The sequence below is a fragment of the Physella acuta genome, unplaced genomic scaffold, assembly GCF_028476545.2.
Source record: "Physella acuta isolate Inbredline_101_S28 unplaced genomic scaffold, ASM2847654v3 ptg000913l, whole genome shotgun sequence".
Taxonomy (NCBI): domain Eukaryota; kingdom Metazoa; phylum Mollusca; class Gastropoda; family Physidae; genus Physella; species Physella acuta.
In genome coordinates, this window is record NW_026732430.1 from 352238 (window position 1) to 377500 (window position 25263).

General features: G+C 40.2%; 5 protein-coding genes across 6 annotated transcripts in view; 2 read left to right on the top strand and 3 right to left on the bottom strand.

Annotated features, from left to right (window-relative positions):
• Nucleotides 1-107: 107 nt before the first annotated feature.
• Nucleotides 108-5585, bottom strand: LOC131953200 (zygote arrest protein 1-like). Of its 2 annotated transcripts, XM_059316269.1 has the most exons (4): nucleotides 5436-5585; nucleotides 892-1050; nucleotides 507-695; nucleotides 108-475 (listed from the first exon to the last, which is right to left on the bottom strand). In XM_059316269.1, exons 1-3 carry the CDS (start codon nucleotides 5568-5570, stop codon nucleotides 507-509), a joined length of 483 nt encoding a protein of 160 aa, XP_059172252.1. In that variant the 5' UTR covers nucleotides 5571-5585; the 3' UTR covers nucleotides 108-475. The 2 variants fall into 2 exon arrangements, with proteins under 2 accessions (XP_059172252.1, XP_059172251.1); XM_059316268.1 differs by having other exon boundaries at nucleotides 108-695.
• Nucleotides 5586-7289: 1704 nt separating this feature from the next.
• LOC131953225 (neuroligin-4, X-linked-like) lies at nucleotides 7290-9955 on the top strand. Its single transcript, XM_059316321.1, has 2 exons — nucleotides 7290-7583; nucleotides 8262-9955. The coding sequence occupies exons 1-2, from the start codon at nucleotides 7388-7390 to the stop codon at nucleotides 9731-9733; spliced, it is 1668 nt and encodes a 555-aa protein (XP_059172304.1). The 5' UTR covers nucleotides 7290-7387; the 3' UTR covers nucleotides 9734-9955.
• A 2233-nt stretch (nucleotides 9956-12188) lies between these two features.
• Nucleotides 12189-14959, top strand: LOC131953224 (cocaine esterase). The gene is made up of 2 exons (XM_059316319.1): nucleotides 12189-12484; nucleotides 12797-14959. The coding sequence occupies exons 1-2, from the start codon at nucleotides 12265-12267 to the stop codon at nucleotides 14293-14295; spliced, it is 1719 nt and encodes a 572-aa protein (XP_059172302.1). The 5' UTR covers nucleotides 12189-12264; the 3' UTR covers nucleotides 14296-14959.
• Nucleotides 14960-17944: 2985 nt separating this feature from the next.
• On the bottom strand, nucleotides 17945-21160 carry LOC131953189 (neuroligin-4, X-linked). Its single transcript, XM_059316258.1, has 2 exons — nucleotides 20855-21160; nucleotides 17945-19712 (listed from the first exon to the last, which is right to left on the bottom strand). The coding sequence occupies exons 1-2, from the start codon at nucleotides 21048-21050 to the stop codon at nucleotides 18241-18243; spliced, it is 1668 nt and encodes a 555-aa protein (XP_059172241.1). The 5' UTR covers nucleotides 21051-21160; the 3' UTR covers nucleotides 17945-18240.
• A 1751-nt stretch (nucleotides 21161-22911) lies between these two features.
• The window catches only part of LOC131953190 (uncharacterized), a 6748-nt gene continuing 4396 nt past the window's right edge, over nucleotides 22912-25263 (bottom strand). Inside the window, exon 6 of the mRNA XM_059316259.1 lies at nucleotides 22912-25190. Within this exon, the coding sequence (XP_059172242.1) occupies nucleotides 25064-25190 (127 nt within the window). The 3' untranslated portion in view covers nucleotides 22912-25063. The remainder of the gene's footprint in view (nucleotides 25191-25263) is intronic.

Here is a 25263-nt window from a genome sequence, read left to right on the forward strand (position 1 = left end):
CACACCAATCTCTTTATCTGACGTTTGTCCAAACCCTACTGACCCACGTCTCACGAGCACCCTGATTTAGTGAAAGATTTAAACGATTATATACAACAATCACGATGTTGAACTTCTTTGGTATTTATTTTTATTTTTAAAAAATTATAAATAACTCTAGGCATACTGCCTAGTAAATAACGTTCTCTAGTGTAGTTTGGGGACGGCGCGATGGTGGTAAAGCTCATTGTTGCCATGTTGTTGAACCAATAAGTCACGATTTCAGTCGTTTCAATGACCAGATGAAATAAATTAGTCAAAGCAATGCATTGTCTTGCTGAAATTTTATGCTAAAATTTTTTGTGGCCTGCTGAATATTGGCGCTAAAATGTTGATGTCCTGCCTAAATATGTACATGTCCTTTGATTTCCTGCCTAAATATGTACATGTCCTTTGATGTCCTGCCTAAATATGTACATGTCCTTTGATGTCCTGCCTAAATATGTAAATGTCCTTTGATATCCTGCCTATTGCTGACACGGGTAGCCAGCGCGACATTTGCCACAAAGATCCGACCTGTGGGATTTGTTAGGGTCCACGTGACGGTCACTGTCACAAGCACATTCTTGAAGTCCGCACTGCGAGCAGGTCAGTCTAGCAATACGGTACGGCATGCACATCACTTTACAATCCTTGCACTCCTGTCCGTACGCAGCCTGTGTACATAGACAAATTAAATTGTTAGAAACACTAGCGTGGTAAAATAAAAATCACAAACAAAAAGTGCTGACGTAACAACACTACTTAATTTTTTTTACATTGATAAACATTTGAACTATTTCTAAGTGACCAATGTGAAAATAATAAACACACGTAAAATTGGAAAAACCCAAAACTAAAAAAAGTCCTTACCCCGCGGTCTCCCTTCCTACTATACACTTGGGCACTTTCCCAACCTTTCTTGCAATCGGTACATCGGAAATACCCGTACATTCGCTTAAGGTTGTTGTTTCTGTTAAGGTCAGACATTCTGGTGATGGTGTGGTCAAGTCTAGAGTTGGAATGTGAGGGCTGAGGGTCAAGTTTAAGTAAGGGTCCATAAATATAGCTGGCTGATTACTTTCTTACTTAAGAGTAACACACACACACATACACACACACACACACACAAATAGATACATTTAAAAAATACATTCTTATACATTTTTACATACTCATACACACATATGTAATAAGTACATACACACACATGTTATTTATCCGTGTGTATGTATTTTATACACCATGAGTTTATATATATATATATATATATATATACTAGCTGCATCCCGTGCTCCGCATCGGTAAATCTTTTTTAAATGTACCAACTTTGGAACAGAACAAAACAAACAAAAACAACACAAAAAACACAACCACAAACGCAACACAACCACAACCACAATACAACCACAACACAACCACAACACAACCACAACACAACTTGCAACACAACCACAACCACAACACAACCACAACACAACCACAACACAACCACAACACAACCACAACACAACACAACCACAACACAACCACAACACAACCACAACACAACCACAACAAAACTACAACACATCCACAACACAGCCACAACACAACCAAAAAACAACCACAACACAACCACAACACAACCAAAAACAACCACAACACAACCACAACACAACCACAACACAACCACAACACAACCACAACACAACCACAACACAACCACAACACAACCACAACACAACCACAACACAACCACAACACAACCACAACACAACCACAACACAACCACAACACAACCACAACACAACTACAACACAACCACAACAAAAACACAACTACAACACAGCCACAACACAACCACAACACAACCACAACGCAACCAAAAATCAACCACAACACAACCACAACACAACCAAAAAACAACCACAATACAACCACAACACAACCACAACACAACCAAAAAACAACCACAACACAAACACAACACAACCAAAAAAAAACACAACCACAACATTAGAATCACCACCAAACCGTTTTTTTTTTAGTCGTCCGCGCCCAAAGAGAGCCTTTCCAACATTAAAAATTTAAGTCACATAAATAGATCCTACTCCATAACTTACAATAAAACAATGCGATGCAAATGAATGTACGGCAAGTGGTGTTTACTTTTATGGTTCTAAGAAAACACATTGGCAATGTAATTAGAATTACCACCGAAAAACACGCTTTTCCCTGGCGTCCGCGCCCAGAGAGAGTCTTTCCAGCATTCTCTATACTATAATTATAAAATTTCACCATCTGTTAACACCAAAAAACAAAAACAAAAAATAGTGATTTTGAGAAATCATAGACTAATTAGAAAATAATATAAATAATCTTAACATTTTTCTCTTTTAATTATGAACCTTAACATAGACTAATCAATGCGGTAGTAATAAAAAAAAAGATTAACTTAAATTATTGTTGAGTTAAATATATTTATATATTTTCGAATTACCTCCCTTGAAAAAATTACCACAAAAAAAAGTTGAATTAATTAGCTTTTTCGACCTACTTTTATGGAAATGTATCCATTTTTTCTAAGAATACAAACTAAACTGATATTTGACATTGATCTTTTTAATATGTTTTAGCAATGTGCAAATATTTAATATTTTCATAACGTTATGCAAAAAAATAAACACAGTGGCATTTATAAAATAGCTCTATGCCGTTATATAAACGAATCCTACTCTATTACTTATAATAAGACACTGCGGTGCACTGAAAAGCACAGCATGGTGCGAATGATTACTTTTATCGTTCCAAAAGCTATAGCGATGACGGACGGAAGGAAGGAAGGAAGGACAGACACAGCCCGCTTATATTATATACTAGCTGCATCCCGTGCTCCGCCACGGTAAATCTTTTTTAAATGTACCAACTTGGGAACAGAACAAAACTAAACACAACATAAACGAACGCAAAAAAAAAAAAAAAACGAAAAAACAAACACAACACTCATAACATAAACACAATTTAAATGCAATCATAAAGGCATATTGCTCACAGTCTAGCCCGTAGCGCCAAATCGCGCCCTTTCCAGTGATTTGCACCCCCCTCAAACTTTCGATTTGCACCCCTTTCCCCCCCGCCCTAAAACTTTCGATTTCCACCCCCCCCCCCTCGTAAATTTTTTCCAACCCACTTTGGCGCCCCCTAAGGGATATTTTAAATACTGCCTATTATTTATACTGTTTTACCTACAATATTTCACTTTATCCATTCACGCATCTTTTTTCCAGTACTTTAAATTTTTAAAAATTACTATTGAGTTTCATAACTAAAACCATTGCGCACCTAATGAACGTGATGACGCGCCTATAATAGTGCTGAATAATTGATTAAAAATTATAAGTAATAAACAGTAGGGCCTACATTCAGTGAATAAAATAAATAAAAGATTGCCTTTTATCAATCCATGCTAATTATAATTTTTTAACAATAATTTCCTCTTACACATCCGAATAATTTGCATTCACATTTCGCTAATTATATTATTGCAACACTAATTCCTTCTATGACGAACGTATACTTGCATTCACATTTTTTATTAGCGTGAGTTTAATGTATTTTTAAATTACCTCCTTTGTCAAAATTAGAAAAGAGTTAAATTAATTTGATTTTTCTACCCTACTGTTATTATGTTATTAAAATGTATCCACTTTTTCTGGGAGCCTAAACGAAAATGATATTTGACATTAATCTTTTTAATACGTTTTAGCAGTTTGCGTGTATTTAATATTTTCTTGACGTTATGCGAAAGAGTAAAAACCGTGGCAATTATAAAATAGCTCTATGCCGCTATATAAACAAACCCTACTCTATTACTTATAATAAGACACTGCGGTGCACTGAAAAGCACAGCATGGTGCGAATGTTTACTTTTATAGTCCCAAAATCTATATTGATGACGGAAGGAAGGAAGGAAGGACTGACACACTACCAGCAGCGTTATATTATAGATATATATATATATATATATATATATATATATATATATATATATATATATATATATATATATATATATATATATATATATCTAATATATAAAGCTCAATTCTGTAACGCATATGTTTGTCGTTGGCATTTCTACGGATTTAAGTGTTAGATCAATTATCGTGCGCGTTTGTCTAAATTTATGAGTTAAAAAATTACTATTAAAAGTGTTGGGAAATCATTTTCATTTTTCAAATTATAGTAATAATTGTCGGCATGTTCATTAAACACAAGTTTTAAAAAAAATATCATCTTTTACAAAAATTCTAATTATGTTTTTATTTAGTCCTATAGCGCTTACTTCCCTTTGATAAATTAGGCAAAACACAATTACTTCCCTTTATGAAACCCATTGCATTAGTTGAAAAGCATTTACTTTTTAATTACTTTGTTTTGGTGTTGGGAAAAAAAATAATTACATAATTAGCGGGGATTGATCAAGTGCAAATGTTTTAGGTATTTTACGGATAAGCTTGGAGTATTATAATTGTTCATTAAATTGAAACAGGCGCGTTCGTTTAAGTGAGTGCAAAAACTATGAATAAGTTGGGGTACTATAGTCGTTTATTAAGCTAAAACAGGCGATTCTGCCCCGGGCGTTTATGTTCGCGTTAGTGTTTTCTTTGTGTTTAGGTGGGTTTGCGTTAGTGGTTGCGTTTTGATTTGGTTCGTTTTTGTTCTTTCTTTTTTCGTTTTTGTTTTTTTTTTGTTTGGGTTTGTATTTGTGTTTTTGGTTGGTTTTGCGTTTGGATTTGGTTTGTTTTCGTTCTTTCTTTTTTCGTTTTTGTTTGTGTTTTTTTGTTTGGGTTTGTATTTGTGTTTTTGGTTGGTTTTGCGTTTGGATTTGGTTTGTTTTCGTTTGCTTTTTCGTTTTTTTTTTTTTGTTGGTATTGGTGTTTGTGGTTGGGTTTGTTGTTAGGTTTTTGTTTTCGTTTGCTTTTTTGTTTGTTTTTTCTTTGTGTTTGTATTGGTGTTTGTGGTTGTGGTTGGGTTTGTTGCTAGGTTTTTGTTTTCGTTTGTATTTGTAATTGTGTTAGCGTTATGTTTGCGTTTTGTTGTTTTGGTTTTGGTTGGTCGTGGTTTGGGTGAGCAATGCCGGGTTTATGATGATTACTAAACACACAGGTAATGGTCTTTAACAGAAAGGTTTTTCACAGAAGCCAGAGCAGGGCCTGGCCGGGACGGCTAGTATATATATATGTGTGTGTATGTGTGTGTGTGTGTGTGTGTGTGTTTCAATATTAGCTTATAAATTTTTAAAAATAATGGAACGAATAAATAGCAAATAAAAACAGTTAATTTAGGAACATTTAAGAGGAACATATTAAATATTTAGTCGTTTAACATCTGGCATTGTTAAACCTAGTTATTGTTATTGAAATAAAACTTACAGAAGAACACGAGCTGAATATGTAGTGGCCCGCTGCTGTGTGAAACACAAAGATGAGGCAGTGTTGTGTCTTGTTCAGACTAGAAACCAAAACATCCAACCGCCTTAAATACTTGAGTGCACACGGAAAAAACATTTCGGTTTGCGGGAAACATTCGTGGAAATCCGGCTAAACGAAACTGATACAAATGGTTGCTGGTAAACATGACATCATCGGTGGAGCAAGCAGCAGAGGAGTCAGAAATGAGATTGTTACCGACTGACTCCAGGAGTGCCAAAACTGTAAACTCATGGCGACTGTCGGGATAGATCTATCAGAACTTCACTAGCAACAGAGGAGTCAGTAATGAGATTTTTACCGACTGACTCCAAAACTGTACAATCATGGTGACTGTCGGGATAGATCTATCAGCACTTCACTAGCAACAGAGGAGTCAGTAATGAGATTGTTACCGACTGACTCCAAAACTGTACACTCTCATGGTGACTGTCGGGATAGATCTATCAGAACTTCACTAGCTGTTCGCTTCAGTTAAACATTTTTACTTTCTCATATATGCGAAGTATAGAGAAAGTCTTGTAATCGTGCAAAAAAAAACGAGATTTTCACAAATCTCGACGTTTTACACCTCACTCATACGGAAAAACATAATTTTGCAATCTTGTCCGTATGTCTGTGTATGTGTGTGTCTGTGTGTGTGTAAACACGATAACTTGAGTACCCTTACAGCTAGGTTGATGAAATTTCATATATAAGTATTTTATCAAAATCGTAGATCCGTATCATTTTTTGAGCAATTTCCGATAACCGAAAGTGGTACTTTTTCTACTTTGAATTTTTCAAAAGCCTATAACTTGAGTACTATTTCAGATAGATAAATGAAATTTCACATGTAAGTAAAAGATCTAATTCTCTACCTTCTATCAAATTTTGAGTAATTTCCGTTGAGCGGAAGTACTAATTTACGCTATTTCCGATTTCACAAAAAAACGCATGTAAATGTATAAAGTACTAATAATATTGCGCACTATTATGCACATTTTGTTTTGGCGTTCGCTTGGTGCGCAATTCTTTTTTCTACTAGATTCTATTCTATTTTTAAAAGTTTAAGTAAACAAAATTCATGTCTATATTCCGAGGCGCCATCCCACGTAGTGCTATATTTGAAAATTCGATAAAGTTTAGGGGAGATCACTCCCGGTTTATTATTTTTTTAAATTGTGAGCAATTTTTATGATAATTATAAATTAATGAAACATGTATTTCTGGTGAGAGAAAGAGCTCAAATTATTTCAAGGATTCATGTAACGTAAGAACTGTTACCATGGAGAGGCGGAGGTAGGGGATGGGATAAAATGTGTGATGATGTGTGGAGTTAAGCATTCGTGACGATTTGTGATTAGTTGGGATAGTAATTGTGACGATTTGTGATTAATTGGGATAGTAATTGTGACGATTTGTGATTAATTGGGATAGTAATTGTGACGACGTGTGACGAAGGTTTTTGAGTATTTGCAAATATGTAAATATTGGAAATTTGTTTCTCTCTGGAACTAGGCGGAGGTAGCGTGTTAAACATTTGTGTGGGTGTGGGGTGGGAGGGAATTCGCGTGGGTGTAGGGTAGGAGGGAATTGTCACCTCACAAATGTAATGTGCTGGATGACATTTTGTGATGATATGTGACGTCATTTATTACAAACAAGTCTTTAAAAAAGACTTTAAAAAACATCAACGTGCTGTGTCAAATTCTGGTCAAAAGCTGTGTCGGTCAAGATAAGAATCCTTATCTAAGTTTGCCCTACATACTACCTGCTGGGTTGAATCCAGATAAGACTTGTGATTAGCCTGTAGACAGACCACCAGCAGCCTGAGGTAGTGTAGACCACCAGCAGCCTGAGGTAGTGTAGCACTGAGCTGCGGCACTGGGGAGACGATCAAAATCTAGCACACAATGACCCTCACTCTACGCTCGTGTGTTGCTCTAATCCTGCACGTGCTGGTATGGGTGAGCACTCGAATCTGTGCAGACGACCGTTACGTCATTGTGTCCACGTCATACGGCCAGGTGAGAGGGGTGACGGTTGACGATGGAACAGAACCGAAAGTCAACAAGTTTATGGGAATTCCCTTTGCCAAGTCGACGGCAGGTAATCTTGTATTTACCTCACAATTTTCAGTAAGACTAAACCCTTTCGTTCCTCTCAATCTTAAATTTAAATTACATCTTCAATATTTTCTAAAAAGACAAGATGTGTTTTCACTGTCGAGCGAAGGCAAAAATTATGTCACTGTTTGTCTTTTTGTTTAATCTGTAACCACAATGTTGTAAGCTTTCGAAGACCTTGGGTCGAAACGTCTATTTTACCTGTCTTTAATTTTTGAGGTAACTAACACTATCTGTTTTATTCAAAAACCAAAATAATACACTTGCAGGAAAGAAGTTTCGAATGATGGAGTCAATCGTTCGCAATGTTTCTTTCAGATTTTTCCCCCCTAGTGGGGGGGGGGGGGGTACATGCTCTTCAGGAGGGGGGGGGGGTCGAGCATCCCGAAAAGATACCTAGAAGAAACTCTGATCGTTGGTTGAATGGTCTCATGGTTCACGTCTCCATTACAATCCTAGCTGATAATGGTCGACCTGACCACTGACGCCACAAAAAAACCTAACCTAAACTGATGACTTTGTCATCGTTCTTGCTGACGTCTTTACTGACCCCACTCTCATTGATGACGTCAATATTATCGTTAAATAGACTACCCGTTTCTTCATGTCTAGATATGTTCAACACTAGAACTGATATTTCAAAATTTGATTTTCCCCTCAGGTAGCAGACGTTTTAAACCGCCTGAACCCCCCGAGAAGTGGAACGTGACCTTGGGTGCTTTGGCTCAAGGTCACGAATGTTACCAGCCGATGTTCCCCGGGTTTGAGGGTATCATGAGCCGTAGTGAGGACTGCCTCAACCTGAACGTGTATGTGCCCCAGGGGGGTGGCCTGCAGCTGCCTGTCATGGTGTGGATCCACGGCGGGGGGTACGATTCGGGGGCGGGCTGGATCTACAACGCGCCCTCCCTGGCTCGCAAGGGCGTGGTCGTGGTGACCATCAACTACAGGCTCGGTATCTTCGGGTTCCTGAGCACAGAAGATGACGTCATACCAGGGAACTTTGGCCTTCTGGACCAAATTATGGCCCTCAAATGGGTCAAGGCCAACATCGCTTCCTTTGGTGGAGACCCGAACCGCGTGACCATCTTCGGAGAGAGTGCCGGCTCCAGTAGTGTGTCCATCCTAACGTTGTCTCCCCTTGCCAGAGGTCTGTTCGCTAAGGCCATCATGCAGAGCGGCTCTAGTCTAGCACCATGGGCGGTAACTCTATCTACTTCAAGTCTACCGCCAAAGAAAATCGCCTCCCTTATTGGAGCTAAAGTCAACTGCAGCTCAGGAAACTCCTCAGAGCTCCTGTCGTGTCTGCAGGATGTTGGTGCTCGAGAGCTGCACGACGCCAGCAAGGAGGTGCAGGAGGAAACCGGAAGTTGGATGCTATTGACCCCGTGCGTGGAAACTACGTTTGGCGTGTTACCACATCATCCACACAAGCTCCTAAAATCTGGCCGGTTCAACTACGTGGACACGATTCATGGCTTCAACTCTGACGAAGGCGTCGAGGGAAGCAACAATGGAACGACGCGCGCGGAATTCAGACAATATTTCCGGAACTTCTTTGACGCCTACAAGATCGAAGAGGTGGACTCTCTGCTTGACGCTGTAGAACAGGCCTACCTGTACAACACCACGGACCGTCAAGACATCAACAAAAAACTGTCAGCCGCCCGCACCGACTTTTACCACGCTGCCGCCACTTACCTGGAAATCACGAGTCATTCCGAGAGTGCCAGTGAGAGGAAACACTACCTGTACGAGTTTAGCTACAGGAAAAGCATCAGTGATCTCCCTTCGTGGGTCAGAGCCATCCACGCCGATGACATACCCTTCCTCTTCCACGACTTTGTGTACCCGTTTTGGCAGAGTTCCCAGCCGCCCAGCCGTGACGATCTGCTGGTCTCTGAACAGCTGCAGACCTTGTGGACCAACTTCGCCAAGACAGCCGACCCGACGACGTCACTTCCGGTGGGCGGGGTCACGTGGCAGCCATTTTCCGATTGGTCAAAAAAGCGTCTGAAGATCGACAGCCAGTCCGTGATGGAGGGGTACGATGGGCCGGCGGGTATGTACATCTACATGAAGTTTCTAGAACTTGTGGAAAAGACGTTTAACACTGACGTCATAGTGGGGTGAGCAGTGACGTCATTTAACGGACAAAAACCTTGAAAAATGTGAAAATGCACCGCAATGACTATCCGACCAGACGTGGCTAATGTCAACATTTGTTCTTGGTGATGGTTTTTGTGATACATTTTTTTCTTTGTTTTTTATAGAAATTGTAATTCTAGTTATTAAACTGATTTTAAAAACTATATTTTCTTGAGACATATTTGCAATAATACCTGTAAATGAAAAGAAGAAAATTTGTTTTACTTTAGTTGTTACAAAGGTATAGACCAAATGTGATAAGACAAAGGAATGACTATAAAAAGCTGAAAATTGCATTTTTGTGGCATATAGTAATAAAAATATTTCTTTATAGTTTCGCATTTGAACATTTGAAAGTTTATAATAATTTTTGGACCTAATAGAAATAATAAACAAATAAATGATCACAGCCATAAATGAAGGAACATAAAGCATTTTAATTATATAATACTGTCGTTTCCAATCGGTATGCATGTTGGGTGTGTATTGAAATACATGTTTGAGGTGTAAGTTTGTATTGGAAGATGGGAGACATGTTTGAGGTGTAAGTTTGTATTGGAAGATGGGAGACATGTTTGAGGTGTAAGTTTGTATTGGAAGATGGGAGACATGTTTGAGGTGTAAGTTTGTATTGGAAGATGGGAGACATGTTTGAGGTGTAAGTTTGTATTGGAAGATGGGAGACATGTTTGAGGTGTAAGTTTGTATTGGAAGATGGGAGACATGTTTGAGGTGTAAGTTTGTATTGGAAGATGGGAGACATGTTTGAGGTGTAAGTTTGTATTGGAAGATGGGAGACATGTTTGAGGTGTAAGTTTGTATTGGAAGATGGGAGACATGTTTGAGGTGTAAGTTTGTATTGGAAGATGGGAGACATGTTTGAGGTGTAAGTTTGTATTGGAAGATGGGAGACATGTTTGAGGTGTAAGTTTGTATTGGAAGATGGGAGACATGTTTGAGGTGTAAGTTTGTATTGGAAGATGGGAGACATGTTTGAGGTGTAAGTTTGTATTGGAAGACATGTTTGAGGTGTAAGTTTGTATTGGAAGATGGGAGACATGTTTGAGGTGTAAGTTTGTATTGGAAGATGGGAGACATGTTTGAGGTGTAAGTTTGTATTGGAAGATGGGAGACATGTTTGAGGTGTAAGTTTGTATTGGAAGACATGTTTGAGGTGTAAGTTTGTATTGGAAGATGGGAGACATGTTTGAGGTGTAAGTTTGTATTGGAAGATAGGAGACATGTTTGAGGTGTAAGTTTGTATTGGAAGATGGGAGACATGTTTGAGGTGTAAGTTTGTATTGGAAGATAGGAGACATGTTTGAGGTGTAAGTTTGTATTGGAAGATAGGAGACATGTTTGAGGTGTAAGTTTGTATTGGAAGATGGGAGACATGTTTGAGGTGTAAGTTTGTATTGGAAGATGGGAGACATGTTTGAGGTGTAAGTTTGTATTGGAAGACATGTTTGAGGTGTAAGTTTGTATTGGAAGATAGGAGACATGTTTGAGGTGTAAGTTTGTATTGGAAGATAGGAGACATGTTTGAGGTGTAAGTTTGTATTGGAAGATGGGAGACATGTTTGAGGTGTAAGTTTGTATTGGAAGATAGGAGACATGTTTGAGGTGTAAGTTTGTATTGGAAGATGGGAGACATGTTTGAGGTGTAAGTTTGTATTGGAAGATGGGAGACATGTTTGAGGTGTAAGTTTGTATTGGAAGATGGGAGACATGTTTGAGGTGTAAGTTTGTATTGGAAGATGGGAGACATGTTTGGGTTTTTAAAGCGTGTTTTAATTTTGAATAATCAATTTTATTTCCTTCTGTAATTGATATTTTTGAACACAAAAAACAACTAGCTTTATAATCCAACACTTTAAAATAAAGGCCAAAACTGAAGGGTTGTACCGTGACGTAATGATAATGACGTTTTTATGACTCACCACTTAATAGCTTAACAGGATGATTTTCACTCTAATTGTTGCCAATCAGTACGTCAAGATTCAATCATGGACAAGTACTTTGCCGTAAAAATGTATTGGTCTAAGGAAAGAAATCAAGAATAAAGGGAAACAAGAATGCAGAAATGTTAAAAGATGGACAAGCCCCCAAAAGGAGTCAATTGTTTCACCCATTAAAGCGTTCTTAGCAACACGAGAAAGCAGGTATGTGCAGCCTGCAAACATGTTTTAATTTATACACGGGATAGAAGAATTTCAACTAAACCAATGAATTATCATTTTAGAGAAAAATGTAGCATTTATTTAAATGTAGAATGGTAAGTTGTTTTCTTTGATGCGAATCAGTTGAGTAATGACTTAAGTTAGTAAATGAATTGTTTGATGCACTAAATTGTCCAACGACAATCTACCAGATAAGATTTATATGGGTCACAGCTGTCAGTCATGTGACTGAGCTTCTGGCAGTCAGGTGACTGCGCTTTGTTTACACACCAGTTTTTGTGACTGGGTGTTGATCAAGTGGTTTACTGGGCCCAGAGGGAGGTCAACCGTTAAAAGATGGACACAGACGTGAAGCGTACAAAGTTTATCAAGCGTGTCTCCTTTATCTGTCTTCTGCTGCATTGGGCTGTGTTGCTAGGCGACGTCACTCGTGCAGACGACCAACACGTCATCGTGTCCACGGCAAGTGGCCAGGTGAGAGGTGTTGTTGTTGATGGCGGCTTGGAGCAGAGAGTCAACAAGTTTATGGGAATTCCCTATGGCAAGTCTCCAACCGGTGAGTCAGTTATTTCACCTTTAAAGCGTCGTTAGCAACCACGTATACTAGCATGTGGGTAGAGCTTTGACCCTTTAAAGTCTTTAAAGCGTCGTTAGCAACCACGTATACTAGCATGTGGGTAGAGCTTTAACCCTTTAAAGCGTCGTTAGCAACCACGTATACTAGCATGTGGGTAGGGCTTTGACCCTTTAAAGCGTCGTTAGCAACCATGTATCTAGCACGTGGGTAGAGCCTTGACCCTTTAAAGCGTCGTTAGCAACCACGTATACTAGCATGTGGGTACTACTAATTACCAACTTCTCTGGCCAGGTCCGAGACGTTTTGCTAAGCCTGAAGCAGCCGACAGCTGGCAAGGGGTCAGGGATGCTACAGCCCCGAGCCCCCAGTGTCCACAGATTGACCCCCTAGATAGAAGCGATGGACCCCCCATGGACGAAGACTGCCTGAACTTGAACGTGTTCGTATCCGTCGTGTCGGCAGACGGACTTCCGGTCGTGTCGGCTGACCGACTTCCGGTCATGGTCTGGATCCACGGGGGCTCCTTTTATTTCGGGACCGGCGCAAAGTTTGACGGCGCCCCATTAGCCCGAAAGGGCGTGGTCGTAGTGACGGTCAACTACCGCCTGGACGCCATGGGGTTTCTCAGCACAGAAGATGACGTCATCGCCGGGAACTTCGGGCTCCTGGATCAAATCCTGGCTCTGCATTGGGTCCAGAGAAACATCCAGTACTTTGGTGGTGACGCCGGTCATGTGACCGTGTTTGGGGAAAGTGCCGGTGGCGCATGCGTGGCCCTGCTTGTTCTCAGTCCCCTGGCTAGCGGGCTGTTCCACAATGCCATCGTAGAAAGTGGCTCCTCCCTCGCTTTCTGGACCCTGAGCTACCCAGCCAACCAGCCCAAAGCCCAGGACATCGCTAGACTAGTGGGAGACAAAGTAAACTGCACGCAACCGGACTCTGACGGCTTCTTGGTGTGTATGCGTGGCGTGGAGGCGGGCAGGATCATTAACGCGAGCCATGACGTCAGAACTAATGCAGGTTATGACGTCATGTTCATACCTCGGGTGGAGACGGTCTACAGAGTTATCCCGGATCTGCCCCTGAACTTGTTGCTGACGGGACGGTTGAATCACGTGCACACAATCCGCGGCTACAACACACACGAGGCGTGGTATTTCCTGGACAACACAACTGAGGAGACAACTCGCGAGGGTTTTAGACAAAATTTAATGGGAGTTCTTTCCCCTTTTAACATCCCGAATATACTAGACTTATTAAACCACTATGAAGATGTTTACCTAGGCAACACGACTGACCGGAAGTACATTCAGCGTCAGCTGTTAGCGGCACTTTCAGACACCGTGTTTATCGTTCCGACCGTGCAGGAAATTCTCCTTGAATCGCGTGCCTCCCCCAACCACCAGCACTACCTGTACGAGTTCCGCTACAAGAAAAGTGTCAGCGCCCTACCTGACTGGGTCCACGCTGTACACGGAGACGAAGTCCCCTTTGTCTTCCACGCGTTTGGCAGCCATTTCTTTTGGCCGGAGGGGAGGGGGGCCACACAAAACGACACGGACGTATCGGAACTGATGATGGCCTTGTGGACAAACTTTGCTCGTTTCCGTGACCCCACACACAATGGGACGGCTGTCACGTGGGAGCCGTTGACCACTTCCCACTTAAATCTCCTTAGGGTGGACGTGCCCCCAATGTCGACAGTCTACCAGGACGGGGGGACCAGAGATTTGTACAGCAAACTACTGAGGGAGTTGATGTCAGTAACCCCAAACACGGTCGTAGGTTGAAGGTGTTGATGTCAGTAACCCCCAACACGGTCGTTGGATGAAGGTGTTGATGTCAGTAACCCCCAACACGGTCGTTGGATGAAGGTGTTGATGTCAATAACCCCCAACACGGTCGTTGGTTGAAGGTGTTGATGTCAGTAACCCCCAACACGGTCGTTGGATGAAGGTGTTGATGTCAGTAACCCCCAACACGGTCGTAGGTTGAAGGTGTTGATGTCAGTAACCCCCAACACGGTCGTAGGTTGAAGGTGTTGATGTCAGTAACCCCCAACACGGTCGTAGGTTGAAGGTGTTGATGTCAGTAACCCCCAACACGGTCGTAGGTTGAAGGTGTTGATGTCAGTAACCCCCAACACGGTCGTAGGTTGAAGGTGTTGATGTCAGTAACCCCCAACACGGTCGTAGGTTGAAGGTGTTGATGTCAGTAACCCCCAACACGGTCGTTGGTTGAAGGTGTTGATGTCAGTAACCCCCAACACGGTCGTTGGTTGAAGGTGTTGATGTCAGTAACCCCCAACACGGTCATTGGATGAAGGTGTTGATGTCAGTAACCCCCAACACGGTCGTTGGTTGAAGGTGTTGATGTCAGTAACCCCCAACACGGTCGTAGGTTGAAGGTGTTGTAGTTACTGTTTAAGTGGATGGATTAAATACCTCAATTCTCTGATGTTTTTTTTTTTTTGTTAGTAATAGCTTGATCTAGCCAGTACGCTGGATTATAAGGATGTTAAATAAATTTACAGAAATAAGTGTTCTTTTATCAATAGCAAAGATAGGTAACCATCTTTGAAGAGATTTAAAAAAAAGTATGTGTGCATTTGTAACTTATTTTCACAAAATGAATTTTGCTGCCAATATAAGTATGGCCATCTTTAATTAATGTAATTAATGTGTTAACAGCGTCAGTTTACTTTTATATAGGACATAAAGAGTCCTGGTGGATTTGATATATTTGAAATATATATATATATATATATATATATATATATATATATATATATATATATATATATATATATATATATATATATATTTATTTATTTATTTATTTATTTATTTATTTATTTATTTATTTATATACTAGCCGTCCCGGCCAGGCCCTGTACTGGCCTCTGTGAAAAGCCTATCTGTAAAGGACCATGATTTGTGTGTTTAGTAATCAGCATATACCCGGCATTGCCCGGGTTTAGGAAATATATTACTGTTTGAAAACACAAACGCAAACGAAAAAGCAAGCGAAAACAAACCATAATCCAAACACAAACCCAATCAAAAACGCAAACTCAAACCCAAACATAAAGAAAACGCAAACGCAAATAAAAATAGAAACACAAACGCAAACGCAAACCTAAACGCAAACATTAACTAAAAATAACGCTAATAAACGCAAACATAAAAATAAACTTAAATGCAAACATAAACGCAAAGTGCTCAAATCGCACCATGCCGGGGCGCCAGCGGAATCACCTATTCAACTTAGTCAGCGACTATAGTACGCCAACTTATTCTTAGTCTTTTGCACTCACTTAAACGAACGTAGGTGCCATAGCTAACACGGGAAGGCCCGATGCGCCAAATAACACCATATCAAGGCGCCGGGGGACGTCCGGATTTAATTCACCTAATGACTACAGTAACCTTTCCTATCCATAGCCTATCGCACTGTTTAAAATGAAATTCTGCTCCATAGCGCTCACAGGATAGCCCAGAGCGCCAAATCGAACCCTGCCGGGGCGCCGCCGGACACGCCTGAGTTCATTTAGCGAACGACTATAATACCCCAAGTTTATCCGCAAACGGAAAAATAGAAGTAAACATAAAGGACATTTAGTAGCTGGCTTCTAAACTGTTATTGATTTAAAAAAACGTATTAGCAAACTGTATAAAATAAATAAATGACAGTTTTTAAAATCTGTGTTTTACTTACCACATCTCACTTGATCAATCCATGCTAATTATGTAAATATTTTTTTTACCAACACCAAAACAAAGTAATAAAAAGTAAAATTTTCCCACGATGAAATTTTTTTTAAGTGAAGTAATTGTGTTTTCCTAATTTTTTAAGAGACTTAATGAGTGCTAAAGGACTAAATGTAAATAATTTTCAGAAACAATTAGAATTTTTGTAAAGGGTGATAATTTTCTTTAATTTTTCACTATAAGTTTAAAAAATGAAATTTCTTATATAACACCTTCAACATTAATTTTTAATATCCTTAATCTAGACTAAGATCACTTTAGATATATAACACTATGGCGATCAAGTCTATTTTTTGGTCCGCCACATTCATACAGAATTCAACCTTATATATTAAATGCCACAACAATGCGATTTTCAGCTTTTTAAAAGTCATTTCTTTGCCTTGTCACATAGAGTCTTTATCTTTGTAACAACAAAAATTAAAAGACATTTTCTTCTTATCAATTATATGTATTATTGTAAAATATGTCTCAAGAAACTAAAGCTTTTAAAACAGTTTAATAACTAGAACTAGACTACCCGTGATCCCTTGGATAACTGTGGGTTTCGGGGGTCATCCATAAAAAAACATCACGTCTGTCACTTATCGTCACAAAAAACCAGACCCCACATTCAAAAAGACGGGTTTTTTTTTTTATCTTTAAAAAACAACGATTTCGGCTGATCATTGGTCTGACCACACTATCCCTTCATATACTGACGGACGTCACAGGTGACCTACTCAACTCTACTTCACCTGCCCAGTGTCACGCCAAGTCTCAGACAATATGTTTTTATCGTTTGAAAAATCTATTCCGGCCGAGCATGTCTTTGACCACACTATCCCTTCATATGCTTAGGACAAAGAAACAGATGAACTCTACTTCACCTGCCCTGTATCCCGCCAAGTTCAGATAGGCAACTTTATCATTCACATCTAAAAAATAAAAATAAAAATAATTTTTTTTAACATTGACGTGATGTGTCTAGAACACGTGCCACCCGCATGAAAGCCTATTACACTAACATCTTAGCTATTTAGACTCGTGACATCATTGATGTTTTTTTATGGTATAGTTTAATACTTTGAGTCTCCTAATGCAACTTGATTTACGCGCATAGGCCCTATCTAGATCTAAATCTAAGTCTAGTAACTTTGAAATTAAATTTTATCTTAAATTAGCCAATTCCATAGCTAAACAAACAAAGATTTATATAAAATATTGAAGGTCTGAAAAAGTTTAGTATAGAAACTCATTATTATCTAGATCTAGATAGAATTATCTAGATTCCACGACTCAATTTCTTAAGTCTAGTTTTTGCGTAACTCTTGCTAGATCTAGATTAGACCTATTCTAGATCTAGATATATAAATCACAAAGATTTATATCAAGTATTTAAGGACTAAAGTAGTTTAATAAAGAAACTCAAAAATGTATTATGATTTTAAAATGGATTATATTTTTAACTAATTAATCTTTGGTTTGACCTTAATTCTAGATCTAGATCTATAAATAACTTTCTTGGACAGATTGTAGATCTAGAGAAATTTATTGTAAAACTAAATGAAAAAGACAGTTGAAAATTTATATAAGTGTTTGAACGTAATAAAAACAGCAAACGGACGTATTATAGCCGACAGAAAATTAGCTTTATAACGCGTTAAAGATCTGAATAAGCAACGAAATCTTGTATTGGAGCCGCCATTTATTGTACTAAAAAGTAAACAAATCATGTGACGTCACTACACATAGTGCAGATTCTCTCCAGTAGCCAATCAGACAAACAAATAAATATTCAAACGTAAACAAACTTGAGTTTTAGCAGTATTTAGATTACCATTTCCATAAAAACATAAAGAAAAAATGTATCACGAAAACCAACATCAAGTACAAATTTTGACATCAAGCAACTTCTGGTCGGATTGCAATTGCGGTGCATTTTCACATTTTCAAGGTTTTTGTCCGTTAAATTGACGTCAATGCTCACCCCACTATGACGTCAGTGTTTAACGTCTTTTCCACAAGTTCTAGAAACTTCATGTAGACGTACAGCCCCGCCGGCCCATCGTACCCCTCCATCACAGACTGGCTGTCGATCTTCAGACGCTTTTTTGACCAATCGGAAAATGGCTGCCACGTGACCCCGCCCACCGGAAGTGACGTCGTCGGGTCTGCTGTCTTGGCGAAGTTGGTCCACAAGGTCTGCAGCTGTTCAGAGACCAGCAGGTCGTCACGGCTGGGCGGCTGGGAACTCTGCCAAAACGGGTACACAAAGTCGTGGAAGAGGAAGGGTATGTCATCGGCGTGGATGGCTCTGACCCACGAAGGGAGATCACTGATGCTTTTCCTGTAGCTAAACTCGTACAGGTAGTGTTTCCTCTCACTGGCACTCTCGGAATGACTCGTGATTTCCAGGTAAGTGGCGGCAGCGTGGTAAAAGTCGGTGCGGGCGGCTGACAGTTTTTTGTTGATGTCTTGACGGTCCGTGGTGTTGTACAGGTAGGCCTGTTCTACAGCGTCAAGCAGAGAGTCCACCTCTTCGATCTTGTAGGCGTCAAAGAAGTTCCGGAAATATTGTCTGAATTCTGCGCGCGACGTCCCGTTTTTGTTCCCCTCGCCGCCTTCGTCAGAGTTGAAGCCATGAATCGTGTCCACGTAGTTGAACTGGCCAGATTTTAGGAGCTTGTGTGGATGATGTGGTAACACGCCAAACGTAGTTTCCACGCACGGGGTCAATAGCATCTTAATTCCGGTTTCCTCCTGCACCTCCATGCTAGCGTCGTGCAGCTCTAGAGCACCAACATCCTGCAGACACGACAGGAGCTCTGAGGAGTTTCCTGAGCTGCAGTTGACTTTAGCTCCAATAAGGGAGGCGATTTTCTTTGGCGGTAGACTTGAAGTAGATAGAGTTATCGCCCATGGTGTTAGGCTAGAGCCGCTCTGCATGATGGCCTTAGTGAACAGACCTCTGGCAAGGGGAGACAACGTTAGAATGGACACACTACTGGAGCCGGCACTCTCTCCGAAGATGGTCACGCGGTTCGGGTCTCCACCAAAGGAAGCGATGTTGGCCTTGACCCATTTGAGTGCCATAATTTGGTCCAGAAGGCCAAAGTTCCCTGGTATGACGTCATCTTCTGTGCTCAGGAACCCGAAGACACCGAGCCTGTAGTTGATGGTCACCACGACCACGCCCTTGCGAGCCAGGGAGGGCGCGTTGTAAGTCCAGCCCGCCCCCGAAATGTACCCCCCACCGTGGATCCACACCATGACAGGCAGCTGCAAGCCGCCCCCCTGGGGCACGTACACGTTCAGATTGAGGCAGTCCTCACTAAGTTTCATGATGCCGTCAAAAAATGGGAACATCGGCTGGTAACATTCGTGACCTTGTGTCAAGGCATCCAAGGTCACGTTCCATTTTTCTGGGGGTTCAGGCGGTTTAAAGCGTCTACTACCTGCGGGGGAAAATCAAAGTTTTAAACGTCACATCGAGTCTTTTTAACAATAACAGTGATGTCATCAATGACAGTGACGTCATCAATGTCAGAGACGTCACCAAAGACAGTGACGTCAGCAAGAACAGTGACAACGTCAGTTTTGGTTAGTTGTTTTTCTGGGTTTACTGACCATGCTTCATATCTGTTCAGAGTTTCTTCCATCTCTTCGGGGATGGGGGTGGGGGAGTTGTCGTCCCCCCCCCCCACACCCCCAGAAGAAAGTCTACCGCCCCCCGAACGAAATGGAATTTATATAGAAAACATATACTTTTACCAGTGTCCGCCCCCCTCCCCCGGAAATAGTTTACCGCCCCCCCCCCACCGAAAATATCAAGTTCCACCCCCCCCCCCCCGTAGAAAAAAGTCCGGAAGAAACACAGTCTCCGTAAGTCTGGAGTTCGAATCCGGGTTCAAGATAGTAGACCGTCCCTGATTCCCCCCAACTCTGAGAGTACCTAACTCACGATAGCGAAAGTAAAGGTGGTTGGGCTTTTCAATTCTTTCCGTATGTCGGTGTGTGTATGTATATGTGTGTGTGTGTATGTCTGTGAACATGATAACTTGAGTACAGTTACTTCTAGGTTGATGAAATTTCATATACAAGTATTACATTGAATGTGTAGTTATGTATAGTTTTTCAGCGAGTTCCGGTAACCGGAAATGGAACCTATTCTACTTTTGGTTTTTCAAAAGCCCATAACTTGAGTACTGTTTCCGATAGATAAACGAAATTTCCCATATCAGTAAAAGATCTAATCCTCTGATTTCTTTCGAATTTCTCAAAAAATGCATATGAATTTATAAAATAATAGTGTTCCGCACTATTATACATATATCGTTTGTCGTTCACTTGGTGCGCAATTCTTTTTTCTACAAGATCTTTTCTATTGTAAAAAGTTTAAGTAATTAAAAATGGATTTAAAATATTGTCTATATCCCGAGTTGCTATCCCCCGTAGTATTATGTAAGAATATCCGAGAAAGGTTAGGGGAGATCACTCCCGGTTTATTTGAAAATAATGAAGATGTATTTTAAATTTAAGATGGTGAGGAAACATCGGGTTTTGTCTTTCTGTAACTATGAGGTAAATACAAGATTACCTGCCGTCGACTTGGCAAAGGGAATTCCCATAAACTTGTTGACTTTCGGTTCTGTTCCATCGTCAACCGTCACCCCTCTCACCTGGCCGTATGACGTGGACACAATGACGTAACGGTCGTCTGCACAGATTCGAGTGCTCATCCATACCAGCACGTGCAGGATTAGAGCAACACACGAGCGTAGAGTGAGGGTCATTGTGTGCTCAGATTTTGATCGTCTCCCCAGTGCCGCAGCTCAGTGCTACACTACCTCAGGCTGCTGGTGGTCTGTCTACAGGCTAATCACAAGTCTTATCTGGACAACTCAGCAGGTACAATGTAGGGCAAACTTAGATAAGGATTCTTATCTTGACCGACACCAACTTTTCAACTTTTGACCAGAACTTAACACCGAACGTTGGTAGGTTTTTTTAGAGACTTGTTTGTAATAGATGACGTCACATATCATCACAAATGGTCATCCAAAACCTCCCACTCCACATCGACACAAATTCTTAACACGCTACCTCCGCCTAGTTCCAGAGAGAAACAAATTTCCAATATTTACATATTTGCAAATACTCAACAGCCTTCGTCACACAACGTCACAAATACTATCCCAAATCCCAACTCATCAAAAATCGTCACAATTACTATCCCAACTAATCACAAATCGTCACAATTACTATCCCAACTAATCAATCGTCACAATTACTATCCCAACTAATAAAAAATCGTCACAATTACTATCCCAATTAATCAGTCGTCACAATTACTATCCCAACTAATCACAAATCCTCACAATTACTATCCCAATTAATCAAAAATTGTCACAATCACTATCCCAACTAATCAATCGTCACAATCACTCTCCCAACTAATCAATCGTCACAATTACTATCCCAACTAATCCATCGTCACAATTACTATCCCAATTAATCAAAAATTGTCACAATCACTATCCGAACTAATCAATCGTCACAATCACTATCCCAACTAATCAATCGTCACAATCACTCTCCCAACTAATCAATCGTCACAATTACTATCCCAACTAATCCATCGTCACAATTACTATCCCAATTAATCAAAAATCGTCACAATCACTATCCCAACTAATCACAAATCGTCACAATTACTATCCCAACTAATCACACTTAACGTCTGTACAATGAGCTACTTGTTCTAGGCCCTACCCCCACCCACTGAAATTTTCAAGCTCTCCCCCCCCCCCCTTCAGAAGAAAATCGTCTGAAAGTAACACTGCGTATGCGATGTTCATTAACTTAGGTGATTCATATGCTTGATAATTATAGTTCAAAGTAGAGAGTAAGTATGAAATTAGACGTCAGTATTTCTAGGTGATACGATTCAATTGTTTTTGGATATTAATTTATACCTTGGTGTCGGACTTATAAGGTACTTTGTTGTTTTAACTTGTATATTTGTATATTGTAATTAATTGGTAATAAAATTTTAAACATTGTTGTTTGCATAATGTTTTCTACTCTCCATCTTTTGTATTAATAGGATCTAAATATAGCACACGTTTATTGTGAGGTTCAAACACTACAGGCAGTCACGTGGTGCAGTCACGTGGTGCAGTCACGTGGTGCAGTCACGTGGTGCAATGTTTTCAGTGAGTCAAGATTTATGTAGCTAAACAATGTTTGGGGGTCATGGGCTCAAGTCTGAGTCCACCCAGCTCTAATGGGTACCTGACTCATGTCAGGGAAATTACAGGCGGCTTGGCATAGTACTGACAAAACTGAAACAGATCAACTTCACATGCTCGATGGACCGTGTGTTAGTGAAGGTACTTTAGGTTCAACCCCCGAACCAACCCCGCCCACCCCCCACCCACCCACACATATTATATATATATATGTGTGTGTGTGTGTGTGTGTGTATGAAAGTATGGGTCGAAGTGTAACATGTATTTTTGTAACATTAAATTACTGTTGACTTAAATTTTAATCCAGAGATGACCTCTGTTAAAAATATTAATTGTTAACATTTTGCGTTAAGAAACATCGAGATCCAAGAACGATTGTTAGAGTTTTATTTCAGTTCTCCAGAAGTCATTATCAAAATGGTATCAACACGTTTGGTCAACGGTCCAATGTTATGGCTGAAAGTTATTAAATAAATACACTGAGACAGATATGGTCGGGTGATTCAGGCGTAGTTGGTACACTTTGGTGCGTGACATACTGCTGGTGACATGGTGATTCACATTTGTATGGTGACACACGGCTGGTGACATGTGTATGGTGACACACGGTGGGCCGTTACATACATGAACTAATACACGTTACACAACTAACATGCACACTATACAACAACTACCATGTATACTATACAACAACTACCATGTATACAATACAACAATTACCAGTTAAACTATACAACTACCATGTATACTATACAACACTACCATGTATACAATACAACTAGTGCCATGACACAATACAACTACCACACCCTACAGTAAATTTAGTCAAATTGTTAACCATGTCGAATTGAGAGTATGATATCTATCTCGTCAGTTGCGGGTTCGGAACCCATGTTGATATTGTAGAACTCTTTTTATATTTTTACTGGAATTCACACCACAGGCCACTAATACACAAACACAACTACCATACACAAACACAACTACCATACACAAACACAACTACCATACACAAACACTACTACCATACACAAACACAACTACCATACACATCATACAACTACCATACACAAACACAACTACCATACACAAACACAACTACCATACACAAACACAACTACCATACACACCATACAACAACCATACACACCATATAACTATTTTAATTAATCACAATTCAGCTACCATACAAATCACACTTATACAACTGCCATATAAAATCAGCAAATCTTAGTTTTACAATTGACTTTAAGAAATATTAAAAACAGAACATATGAAATAAAATATACCAATTAGATTTTAAAAGCTTTGAAGGCCCGATAGTTTCGGAATTTTCCCCGCCAAATTTCAGACACGCCGACAAATACACGTTAGCAGGATAATACATAATGGCCAACACGATAGCAGGATAATACATAATGACCAACACGATAGCAGGATAATACATAATGGCCAACACGATAGCAGGATAATACATAATGGCCAACACGATAGCAGGATAATACATAATGGCCAACGCGATAGCAGGATAAAACATAATGACCAACGCGATAGCAGGATAGAACATAATGGCCAACACGATAGCAGGATAATACATAATGGCCAACACGATAGCAGGATAATACATAATGACCAACACGATAGCAGGATAATACATAATGGCCAACACGATAGCAGGATAATACATAATGGCCAACACGATAGCAGGATAATACATAATGGCCAACGCGATAGCAGGATAAAACATAATGACCAACGCGATAGCAGGATAGAACATAATGGCCAACTCATTAGGGAATATACAAGAAAAAAGTGTCAACATTCGCGTGAAAAAATTGATTGAATGTTTGAAGGAGGAGGAGAAGATGATGAGTAATATAACACACGCACCCATAGTCTACACACACACACACACCCTCCTCACTCCGTACACATACACACATACTCACTTCAACCTTTTGCCAATAGAAACAACAACACAAACTACACGTGCACTAAACAACAACACAAACTACACGTGCACTAAACAACACAAACTACACGTGCACTAAACAACACAAACTACACGTGCACCAAACAACACAAACTACACGTGCAAGGCACAGTGTGTTAAGCAATTAAAAAAAAAAAAACAGGTCTGGGTTTTTTCTACTTTGATAAACAGTTTCTGTCACTTGTGAGAATTTATCTCAAATATAATCATTCAACAAGTCAAAGGAGTTTAAAAAAGGAATAAATCAAACATACAAGAAATTGAACTCAGATTAAAAGATAAGACACATTTTTGTAAATGAATAAAAACTTCAGTTGCTTCCCTTTCCCAGTCACATCATTAGCACCAACAGAAACAATACACGGCAAAAATAGAAAACAGTGGTCAGAACAGATGAAGTCTCAGTGGTGTGGCACCAACTGGGGGGTGTGGCACCTATTCGGCCAGTCTTAAGCGGACCGGCCAGTCTTGGACTGGCGGTTCCTTGACCGGCAAGTCTTTGACTGACCGGTGCTAGAACCAGACGGATGAAAGATTTGTGGTTGCCGGGTCGGCAGACGTGCTAGAGGTTTGTGCTCATGGTCGCCCCTCCCTCCCTCCCCTCCTCCTTCTCATCGGCGCCCGCTGCTTGGTTCAGACTCCAGTTTGTGGTGACGTCATCAGGTAGAATCTGGCCGTACACGTCACAGCTATCCGTAGAAAAGAAAATGTTTATTTATTATAAGACTTGCCACTTTCTTTCATCGATAATTCAAGAATATA